At 40.4% G+C, this 12,198-nt stretch overlaps 1 protein-coding gene across 1 annotated transcript in view; it reads left to right on the top strand.

Annotated features, from left to right (window-relative positions):
• Positions 1-47: 47 nt before the first annotated feature.
• The window catches only part of SLCO4C1 (solute carrier organic anion transporter family, member 4C1), a gene marked incomplete at its 5' end in the record, with an annotated part of 29,972 nt that continues 17,821 nt past the window's right edge, over positions 48-12,198 (top strand). Inside the window, 3 exons of the mRNA XM_010146661.1 lie at positions 48-164; positions 5,262-5,525; positions 11,732-11,926. Coding sequence (XP_010144963.1) covers positions 48-164; positions 5,262-5,525; positions 11,732-11,926 — 576 coding nt within the window. The remainder of the gene's footprint in view (positions 165-5,261; positions 5,526-11,731; positions 11,927-12,198) is intronic.

Here is a 12,198-nt window from a genome sequence, read left to right as displayed (position 1 = left end):
GCCCCAGACGCGCCCCGCCGGGGCGGATCCCGCCGTCCCCGCTGTAGTAGCCGAGGCTGAGGAGGGGCCCTGCGGGTGGGGCCCCTGCGCCCCTAAGGTTCTGCAGCTCTGCAACAACCCTGAGGGCTACCTGGCTGCCTACAGCCTCCTGGCCATCTTCCAAGGTAACCCGTCCCTGCCACCTTGTCCAGAGCTGTAGGCCTGCTGCCCTCCTTCCCACCTTCCCTGTGGGGCCCGGCCTCTGCAGGCCTTCTGCTGCCTGCCATCCCGCAGCCGCGGGGGAGGCCGGGCAGGAGCCTGAGCCGGGGAAGGTGGGGGAGAAGTGGCCGTGACTTGGGTGGTGGGGAAGGGGTGTCCGGGTTCATCCAGCTGCCTTAGTCTGGTGCTGTTGCTGAAGGGTGACATTAGTGGTTTCACTAGGGGAAGAAAGTACCCTAGTGTGCTGCATAGGGAAGTTGCTCATACGGTATTGCTCTCCACTGTCTTGCTCCTTTCCTTCTTTTCCTGCCTACTTATTTGAACCGAGTCCATGGCTCCATCAACTCTCTGCTTTGCGCTCTTGCCTGCGCTGTATCCCCACTGTGCACAGGGAAATAGTGCTCTGGGTGTACCTGGCAGGTTGAAGCATATGAGCCAGGGGAAAAAAATACATGATATAAACCAGTAGACACAACTGTAGTGCCCCAGCATGTGCTTTGTTACCTGCCTGTCAGTTAAAAAGGTACCTTGGCGTGGTTGGGTGGGACTTGGTAATTAGGATGTCTTTAAAAAAACCTGATTTTGTTCTGTTGATCCCAGTGCAGCCCTATTTCTAACACCTAACTAGTGATTTAACCTGAACTTTAGCATGTTCCTAAATTTCTGTTGTTCAGCCTCAGATATTCTTGCCCATATATTTGGTTTTCTGTAACATTTGTTAGGGCCTTGGAAGCCTTAGGCTTAGAGAGCAGTAATAATACCTGAGGGGGATCGTTAGTATACCGAAAGTAGAAACTTGAGATTTGTAGAACTTAGATATTTGTCCGTTTAATGGAGCAATTGGACTAATGTGCTGAATCTTTCAACTTTATTAGACTAGCTAGAAAAGAAAATTCTGTTTCCTGAAAAATTATGAGGATTTAAAGCTTGTCCTTGTTGCTGAAAAAGAATGAGATTTCTGTAGAGGGGTAGGGAGAGATGTAGAAGAGATCCAGTGCTAGAAGAACAGGCAGCCTACATCAAAAACATGTGGGTTATGGATGGCTGCGTTCCTGCCTGGAAACCTACCTGAGCTAACTGGGGTGGTCTGAGTACCGCTGAGCAGGAGGTTCTGCTTAAAACCTAGAAGGATCTGACAGCTACCTGTGTTACTTGGAAAATCCTTAGAAGAACCAATGTCTCTCAGTATGTGTTTCTGTGGACTCTTTCGGATTTTGAGCTGCTTACAATCTGATTTCTTCTTAGTGTACAGGTGTTGCATTAGAAGTATCTGGAGAGTTTCGGGCAGAGCCTGTTGTACTTCTTTGTAATTGAAAGGCCACCCGACAGCTGGTGAGAGCAGGAGTTGATTGCTGCAGTTGCCCTGTTGTTAGCTCAAATTTACTTTCTCTAACACAGGAAAAAAAAGGGAGGGCTGGAAGAACTTATTACATAGCAGATTTCAATTGCAGCTGAGTAATAAAGACTTCTAGATCATGTGTGTATGTTTTTTGTAATGTAAGAGTAGAGATGGGCAACCAAAAATGCCCTGAATGTGACACTGCAAAGTTTCAGATTCTATTTCACTAAATTAGTGGTTTGAATATTTCCAGCACTTCTAAATTTGCTGTCACTGTTTATTAAAATTCAGTTTGCTCTGCTGACCTGGTAGCTCAGCTGAATAATGAATGCAGTGTCATTTGAATTTTCCCTTATTAGTGTGGATATGTTCCCAGTCATAAAAAGGTCTTGTATCATAAAAATCTGTCTCCTTGGGGTGATATGGGTGCTGGTTATGCCACTTAACCAGGTCTTGGTCCTGTTGTCTAACTGCAGATTTATGCCAAATCTCAGAGGTACCTGTCTAACCTAGCTCGATTTTAGGACCTTAACGTAAGGTAACTTTTGATACTTCCTCTGAAAGCTGATCTAGGCATGGCTATTACAGACCTTCTGGCATTCTTAAGGATGTCTTATCTGGATTTTCTGAACAATTGCCTCTTCTTTGGCTAGGTAGTGGAAGGGAAATTTGGCACCGAAGGCTAATGTTGCAGCTTGCCTTGAGAAGCAGAAAAACCAAGAATCATTTTCAGAACTGCAGTTCAGCACTGCATGTGAGACTTTGCAAGAGTGTTCGGGTCTTGCAGCCTCAGAGTTTAGATAAGAGCACACAAAAGACAAGTGGGATTGTGAAGTTATATGCGCTACTACTGCACTCTAGCTTTGGGTCTAATTGTTTGAATTACCCTCCAAATTACAGAAACCATAACTGAGGAAGATAAAGTAGGTCTATAAAACTTGCTAATGCACCTCTAGGAAAGGTTATTTTCCTAGAAGAATACTGAAGTAATCCTTAATATCATGTATACGTGAAAACTGTTATTCTAGAAGTTTTACACATTGAGTGAAGATAGTAGGTAGTTGTCTGCAGTGACCTGGAGCATGTGTGCAGATTTTGCATGTGTGTACCTAACTGAAGGTATGTATTAGGTGTTTTCCAGCTGCCCTAGAGAAGAGATTGTTACTATTAGCACATTACTTGCTTAACTTAACCCTTCATTTCTGGCTGTTTCTGTTTCAAGTACATGTGAAACCTGTATTTCCAGAATGGAAAACACTACTTTGTGTAGAATATTGTTACATGACTAATACCTCCTTTCTGTATGGCACTTAAAGTTGCATAAATGTATGATTGCATCTTGTAACTGAATATGCCACGGTTCGTACCTGCAGTTGCAAACAAGGTAGATGTTATCTCTCTGCTTTGAGTACAGGAAGGACTGTTTATTCCTCATGTCACTAATAATTTTGTTTAGTAAAACAACAGAAACACTGTTTGAGACTGGTTTAGTCTCATCTGTCTGAAAACTTCAGATAACACTAATATTTTATGCCCTGATTAATTTACAAGACTTTTTAGTACCAGATCTATTTCTGTTTTTTCCTCTTTTAATTGGGTGCCTGCAAACCACCGCTTTAAAGCCACCATGTTTGTAACAAGTGTAGAGTACGTTTTTTGGTTAAATGGATGAAGAAAAAAATACTGTTATTTGTTAGAGCTGATGAACTTGGTTTATGATTAATCTGGATTTTGTGGGTCAGTACACACTGTACCTAAACCTGTGGCAGATGTGGCAGGACAGTGAAGCTCTGGATGAGAATAGTTCCAAAATCTCTGTACTACTGTTTAAGTGTTGAGTTGTCCCTATAGGATTTGTTTTTTCAGATCTGGTTAGTATCAGCCAGCTTCCATCTTTCCTGAAGAGACTTTAGTGATCAATCACAAAATGATGTCACTGTGGAAGTTATGCTGCTGTTCAGCACTTCTACATTTTTAACAGATGAAGTCTAATTATCCAGTAATGCCAACTGCAAGGTTTTCTGGCTTTTAGGATGCAAATTAAAGGTGACAATCTAAACTACAGGTAAAAGACAATGTCTTCTAGTTCTGTAATCAGCTTGCTGCATAGCACACCTACCTCATGTGAAGGTCAGGAGGCCTTAGTAAATGTTTGAAGCGCTGGCAAATGAGAAACTTGTTTGTTCATTCCTTCATGCTAGTATTGTTCTTCGGTCAGTGCTCCTTAAGAAGAAAGCTGCCAAATGTATAAAGAATGGCAGTGGAGGAACACCTGAATACTTCTACTAATCCCACATGAATTTGTGGTTGTCAGACTGACAGGTGAAATTGTCATCCTTAACAAAGAGGCCGTGGTCGGGTAGTAGAAAATGAAGATTGTGCCAAGAGCTGCCTCCCCAGGGGAAGCTGAAGCGTAGTTACAATGGGGATTGCACTGATAAGAAAACAGCTGGTTGATCACAGATAGGGAACCACTTTTCTCAGTGTGTAGAGCACTCCAGGCAGATCTGTTGGAGTTCAGGCTGTGTAGCTGCACTTCTGGTTGGTGCAAGGCTTGTTGAAAATGAACTTAAACCCACTGCTGTCCCCAGTCATCCTTCTTGTGCTTGGAATGACAGTAGAGAGTCATGTTTGAATTTTAGATAGAGGAAGGTTAACTGTAGGGCCTGTGTCAGGAGAGATGCTCATCACTCATCTGCCAGCTTATAGAACTTTCTTTCAACTGTGACTCCAAGAGTTCCAAGCCTTTTACACAGGGTGTATATTTTATTATGGGCACAGTTTAACTAGACTACCATGAAGTTACCTGTACTGTAACCAAGCACACCTATTTATCACTTTTAACAGAATCCTGTTTTGGGTCTGTTAAAAGCAAACTCTAAGTTTAACTACTTGATGTTTTCACGTACAGAATGTGAGGCAGGATAGGAGATTGCAGCTACTGCCTACAAACAACACTTGTAAAAATGGACAGTGTGTATAAGCATGCACTGACAATTGCAGCTTGCTTGCTTCTACTTTTGGATCTGTTTCTTGGGAGTTCCCCTGTGCTTAAGTAGGGCCTTTTCCCCAGGTTGTCTGATACTTCTGTTTCAGGGAACTTCAAGATTCAGAGGGCCAACTTTTTCTTGGTTAACCACCTCAGTTGCTCTGAAACAATTGAAAAGTATTTTTAAGTAGCTTTACACCTTTTTATCTTAGAGGGGAAAGATGCCTGTTCCAAAGCCTTTTTATATGTTCCCTTTGTGATGGCAGGGGGAAATGGTGTTTGACAGTCATTAGCTATGTCCTGAGCTTGCTTCAGTCATAGCTTGTATTCTAATGCCATTCATAACCTTGACTAATTGCCTTTAAATTTCTAAAGTATCTTACGACACTGTAATGCATTCTGTTTGAAACCTGTCTGTGCTCCAGACTGAATCTGGAACCTTGATACATGAACAGAGTTTGGGGTGTAGTATTTTGCTGGCTTAATACTTCAGTATGCCAACTTTAGTGCCCACAGGAGAGAACAAATTTGAGTAAGTCCTGTGCAGTTTGGCTGACTTAAGTGGGCACTATGTGAATCCACTACACACCTGGATTTTAAAGCCAGTAAGTACCTTAAAATGTAGCTTTGTAAATATATTAACTTTAACCCTTCCATCACACAATGCTAAGTTTACCCTTGCAATTCTGTCAAATTAAAGTATCTTTGACTAATTATATTTTTTTTTTTTTGTAGGTATTGTGGTAAATGGCCTGATTAATGTCAGTATTTCAACAATTGAGAAGCGTTATGAGTTGAACAGTTCCCTCACTGGCTTAATCTCTTCAAGCTATGACATTGCTTTTTGTATACTGTCACTGTTCGTGTCTTTCTTTGGAGAAAGAGGGCACAAACCACGATGGCTTGCTTTCTCAGCATTTATGCTAGGATTGGGCTCACTTATATTTTCCTTACCACACTTCAGTAGTGGAAAATACCACTATGGAGCTAAACTCGAAGGTAAGCTTATCCTTGTATTTTGAAAATGATTAAAAAAAGGTCTGTGTTACAACTTGGTGCAACTTTCAATTTGGTACATCCTAGTTAATCTCTGTCAAAGCCCTAAAAATAGGGTATTGTCTCTAATACGGAAAATAAAGTGGTTCTGTGAAATCCGTAAGTTCAGGAACTGTGTGTCTCTGTACAGTGAACTTTTTCAGGAGATCTGAGTGTCCTTATCTGTTCTTGATCATAAGCAACATTTGAATAAAATGTAGCCTTTGACTTCTATTGATGAATGCAATTAAAGTTCACTTTGAGTAATAAGTGATCTGGCTTTTCTTTGAATAGGAATGCAAGTTAGGTTGGTGATGTAGTATAAATGTTAAAGGAATGCTGTTTAGACTTCCTGTCATCTTCTTGAAAGGTGACTACATGTTGCAGTTCTCCTGGGTGTTGGACTATTAAAGGCATCTTAAGTAATTCATTAACAAGTTCCACTAAGTTCTAAAATGTTGATTAAAACTTTTGGGTTTCTTTGGAATAAAGAGGGGACAAGCAGTATTGAACTGTACTGAACAAAGCTGTACTGAAGTTTTGGGAGCACCCAGCTGTCAGACCTCATCTATCTTTTGTTGTAGAACAAGACTTAAGTGCAGTGCTTAATGCCAATTATTTGCATCTCAGCTGAGCGACACACCTGTAACTAATAAACATCCAAATATGTTAAATGCAGGGTGGCTTAATCTTTTAGGATTGTACTAATTGTTGTTGCAGTGTTTAATCAGATTTATGCCTTCAATGACTAAGCATATTAGAGTGCTTCCTGTAAAAATCAGTAGCTGTTAAGCAATCTGATGGAAGGTTCTCAGTCTTCGGGTTGGTTTTTTTTTAAGTGTTAATCCGCTCACACACTTCCTTGAACTGTCCAGACATTGACAATTACTTAAATGTCTGAGCTATTATTCCCCATCTAATCAATGAGGATCTGAGGCAGAAGCTGATTGAACTTTTAATTGAACAAGGCCAAAAGAAGAAAAACTCTTTACTGTTTGTAAGCTATGAGAAGGTGGTTACTTGTTACCCCTTAGTGGAAGGGCAACAGCTTACTTGCTCCTGGCCCTATCACAGTGCTGTTTCTCTACAATTTCAGCTTCAGTATTGCCCTCCCTACTTTACTAGTATGGAAGGGAACATTGATTTGATTTAAAAAAAGAAGTTCCAACCTGATTCTAGGGTTCTTACTGAAACAAGATACTGGCAGGATGTGAGAATGAAGGGAGATGGCCAGCTATTGCAACGGATCTTCCCTTCTACCAGTTTTGAATTAAATAGCCAAGAATCTCAGCTTGTTTGATGAAACATCTGCCATTTCATTGACTGCTAAAGATGCTGTAGGTCTTAATACCTTATTAGGGGTCATATTCTTCATGGACTTTGAAATCTCAAAGCTGTAGGTGGAACATATTCTTTCTGCTCTATGGTGCTGTAAGCTGACTGAATGCATGTTGTTTTGACTACTGTAATACAAGTACCTGTGCTGTGACCGAGGTGAGCAGGTATAAGGACTTAGGCTGACTTAAACAAAACACTATCAAAGATGAACAACTACAGAGTGTGGGGAATGTCTGCACCATGACAGACTCGATGTAAATCTGGAGGTGCTGTGCAATGGCATCCTTTAGCAGTTAATCACAGCACATGGTTTTATAGGATGGCTTGTTTAGCTAGTTCTGATGTTGATGAAACATCTCAACTCTACACTTCGTTGCAGAATTTAGTAGCACCACACCCCAAAAAATCTTCCTTGTTTTTTATTTGTTTGGATGTGTGGTTCGGAGATTTTAATGTATTGGGAGTAAAGTCTTTGATGCTTTGTATTAAAATCTACCACTTACTTTTGAACAGTTCATAGTTCGTTACTTGATTATTTATGCTCATCTGCTATGTGTGAGGACAGTGAGTTTCACCTGTGGGACCAATCCAAAGTGTAGTCCAGAGCAATATTTAATATGGCAGTCAGGTTAATTAATATATCTTGTCTGGAATACAAAATATATCTAGCTTACAGTTTTCCTGGAAGTTACTGTTTTGAGATATTAATTTACTTTTATTCTGGATGTATACATACCCTACTTTACAAAACTATTCCAATGGAAGTACCGTAATAGCACTCTTTAGAAATAGTTTAATCCATTTCCTGTTGGAAGAATAGCTAACCAATGGTCTACCTACGTACAAAAATTGTTAGCCACAGCAAACATGTCTTGCCTAATCTCCAGGGAGGCTTTAGACTCAAATTTGTAGCCTAGATGTAAATAGCTATTTGTTCTCATAACTTTTAGCTTACGTAGGGTTGCTGGTGTCTCAGTTGGGTCGGGAGCCCCATCTAGTGGTTTGTCTGTAATGAAACCGTTCTGTATTTGACTCTCCCGAGGCAGTACAGAGGACTGTAAAAACTGCAAATGACATCAACAGCGTACTTTTAAACTTCCCTCTCGGATGTTATTGAAACATGTTTAAATTTATGAAAGATGTCTGTTGCTGCAAATGTGAAAGATAGATCTTCACTTGGTACAAGGAAGGTAATTTCTGTGAAGACAGTCAAGCATAGGAACAGATGAACCAGACAGACTGTGCAGTCTAACTCCACAGAGTTTCAGGACTCTGCTGAGTAAAGTCCTGAGCAACTTGGTCTGCATGCGGTTTTGACACTGTCTGCATTAGGAGGTTAGACTACATGACTCCCTGATGCTTCTGCCAACTATTCCACGAGTCTCTTCAGTAACAGGATGTGAATGATGTCTTTGGAAAACGGAAGTAACAAGCCTTAGCCATTTGAGCTGAGATGTGTGTGGTGTGATTTGTGGTGCGGTGAAGAGGGAGAATGACTTGAACACCTTTCTTCAGTTCCCTTTCTACTGGAAATTCAGGTGGGGGATAAGTCATTTAGGGTTTGAGAGGTAGGGTAGTCTTCTCAGAAGGGCATTAATTGATCTTCCTTCCCAGAACATGCTGAGGATAATTAAAGACTGAAGTCTGTGGCAGTTAACAACAACTGAATAATGGGAACAGAATATGTGTGATGCCAGCCTCTAATGTGACTGTTGTTTGTCTTGCACCATCATTATCTCTGTGGTTTTCCTCTGGGTTTTGTGCTCTGAAAAGACTATCTGATGAGTCAGATAGTGGATAGTGCTGCTGTTCTCTGCACTGCTTGGTATGTTTCTCTATACCACTTAGATGTTATGTAATATTGTAATATCCGCCTTTAGAAACTAAGAACTTGGACTTCATTCAGCATGTTCATTAGAGCTTTGAGTGACTTTCCCATTTGAGACTTGAGGGGAAGACAGATTAAGTTCAAAAAAGAATAGAAACCAAGCTGTTCTCGATTTCTTACTCCTCAACTCTTTAAACTGTTCCCTGCCCCAAAAAAGATTAAAAAAACCCAAAACCTCTGCCTAACTGGCTGCAGTTGAAGATGTCAGTAAAACTAGTCTTGACCTGTCTTACTTCTAATTAATGTAATTGCTAAAGTATCTCACAGTTGCTTACGCCTTTGTAGCTAGTGTGTTACACTAGGTATTTGGGAACATTTTGGTCTTACATAACTTGGACTCGGGTAGATGTCTTCGATTAAAGCATGTAAGAAGTTTTGTAATGACTGACTGTTGGATGGTGTTGCCTTTAATGCAACTCTTTAAAATGCCAGTCTAAGGCATTGGCTTTTAAAAGGGAACACAGGTTTTATGAGATAAGGTAGTTAAAAATGGTCAGCCACTCATATTATGGTTCTCCCAGAGCGTGGCTTATCTCTGGTTAGACTTTCTTGATCACGTAAAAGACTGTGCCTTCTTTCTGATTTCTGACAATAGCAAACAGTCTTGTGGATCTAATCCAGGTTAGATTTAACCTGTGTCACTTTACCAACCTGCTTAAACCATGGACTGGTACAAGAAGGCAGTGACATAAATGTCTGAGATAACATCCTGTTTGATGGCAGTTTTGACATGCTGGATTAAACTAATACTATTGCTTTGTGGTAAATCACCTCTGCTTTTAAAATGTTTCTTGGAAACACAGAATATGGTTCATGATTCCCCTCAGCAAGTGCACGTGTACATGCTGACCTTAAAACAAGAGGTTTGGTGGCTGATGCATGCAAAAGGATTATAATTGTATTAAAGTGTGTATTGATGGTAGTATTTCTTGTCATTAGACCGGATTACTTGTTTCCAAAAACAAACTAGTGTTATAAGATTATCTCAGTGTCAGGATAAATTTTTCTAGGGCATATAAATTGAAGAGCTAGAAAACTGATGGAGAGAAGCTATAATCAGTCAGTTACACAGTGGCATGAGCTTCTAGATTGATGTGAACTGAGACATTGGTGGTGAGGATGGAGGTGCATGAAGAATCAGTCTGTCAGAGTTTGGTTGCCATTAACATGGTAATTGCTTATTTCATGAAGCTATTTCTAGGTCTCTAATTAGGCTACACTTTTATAATTTAACATTGTTCATGGCGTTTTCTTGTTCTTCATTACTTGTGTTTTGATGTATATATTTTAACAAGATACTATTATTTGTGTACTACAGTAAATTAGCTAAATGTTTTTAGGCTTGCCCAATAGGTATTAGAGGCTAATTTGTAACTGCAGGTATATATTAAAGACGCTGTTTACAAATACGTGTAGGTGAGCAAGATAATGTAGGACATAATGTCCTTCTATAGCCAGTTTTAGATGCTGTGCATCTAAATAGCACAAAGTTAACCTGATTTAAGACTTTATTCCTGTTAAAAAAACCACAAACCCAAAAAACCCAAAACCCTAAAGAAACAAGATTGACAATAAGTGGAAAATACTGTCTAAACCCCTTTTTTTTTTCAGAATAGTGATTCATAATAAAATGATCCCCATGCATCCTCAGTATAGCATTAAAATGAGGATAGTTCCTAAAGGGAAAGGAAGGAAAATCTTAACAACTCCTCCTCTGGAAATGAAGTTTTCTCACTGCTGTACACTGCTCAGTTTCTGTGCAACAGCACTGCGTCACCTGTTGTGTGCTGCATGACTCCACCACGACTACAGTGGTGTTCCTTCTGGAGGAAGCCATAAAGCCTATGGATGCATTTATTAGTGTAGACCGTTCTCTTGACGTATCTGCTGCGTGGCAAGCACTTCCTTGTGTTTTATGTCTTGTGAACCTGAAGTGGGGACAAGCTTGCTGTTTGTTTGCTTAAGAAAAACATGTTGTTAAAGGACCTGGGAAAAATGAGGTAATATTTTGTTGCAGATTATTGAGAATTAATCAGTCTTCTCATCAGATCTGAAACGTGTTTTCATGTATTTGCTCAATATGGCTTGTTTTCACCACACTGGTGCGTTTATTCCTTAGGGTTGGAATAAAAACGTAGAGGACCATGATGCCATTTTTTCTCTTGTTGCTTGGGACTGTCTGCTAGTAAAAGTGTGATGATAGTAAGAGGAAGGAGAAGACATACTCCCTGTCTTTACTTCCTCTTTTCTCTTCCCTCCTCGTGGTGGCAAACATTACAGGAGCAGATGCAACCTTAGGCTGTTCTACCTCTGCTTCCCTCTTTGTGTGTGTGGACAAGTACAGAGAGAATTAACTTCTCATTCTGGAGATAGGTGTATGCTCTGAGGTGTGTAAGTTTCCTTAAGTTGTGGGCCTTTTGTTTAGGGAAGCGCTTCTCAACAGTGTTTGCGAAGCAAGCATTAGCTTTCCGTGTGGCTCCTGACTGTACGTTTTCTCAGGTTGTTCAGGCAGCCTGAATGGGACACTTAAGACTGGAAACTGTTGGTGCTCCTCAGAGTCCTTGTAAGGTACAAGGACATAATGAAGTGTCGGTTACCTATGGGTGTTCACTAACCTGTTGAATGACCATTTGACACTTTTGCATACCTCTTGTCAAAAATGCTTTCAATGAGCCAAAATGTTTTAATAAGGCCATTTCAGTCATCTTTCCTGCCTGGAAATGGAACAAAAACCAAGCTGTGATAGCATTTCTTTTGGGGGAGATGATATCACAGAAGTTAAGAGCACTGTCATACAGGGTATATTAGTAGACCTGAAAATTGGAATGGGAGCCTGTCACTAACAGCATTTCATATGTAGTTTAACTTTCATTATAGGTTTTTCTTCGGTGGGACTGTGAACGGGGTAACAGAACTTCAAAGTCTTGCTGTCTCTGTCTTTCAGACACATGTCAAATTCCAGGAAGAAGTGCTGCTAACTTCACTTGCAGTGCCAGCACAAAGTCATCGCTTCCCAACTATCTGTATGTCTTCATCCTGGGACAGCTGCTGCTGGGAGTTGGAGGAACGCCACTATATACTCTGGGGACAGCTTTCATTGATGACAGTCTCCCAAAACACAAGTCTTCCCTTTACATAGGTAACTCAAAATGGATCATAACACATTGTCTGCATAGATCATGGACTTCAATGCCTTCCAGATGCTTTTATGAACTCCTCTAAATCAATCTTGACATTGTTCACTTACAGGCATAGTGTTTTTATATCACTTACTGTGCAAGTTAGGTATTAGTCTACTGTAACTATTAAGTCTTTTCAATAGTTATTTTGCAAAGCACGGGTACTTTGTGCACCTCACATTGCTATTTTTTCATGTCAGTTATTGAAAGCTATGAAGTGGCTAATGCCTGT

Source organism: Eurypyga helias, unplaced genomic scaffold (assembly GCF_000690775.1).
Source record: "Eurypyga helias isolate BGI_N326 unplaced genomic scaffold, ASM69077v1 scaffold4212, whole genome shotgun sequence".
NCBI classification, from domain to species: domain Eukaryota; kingdom Metazoa; phylum Chordata; class Aves; order Eurypygiformes; family Eurypygidae; genus Eurypyga; species Eurypyga helias.
This window is presented reverse-complemented; position numbering and strand designations above follow the sequence as displayed.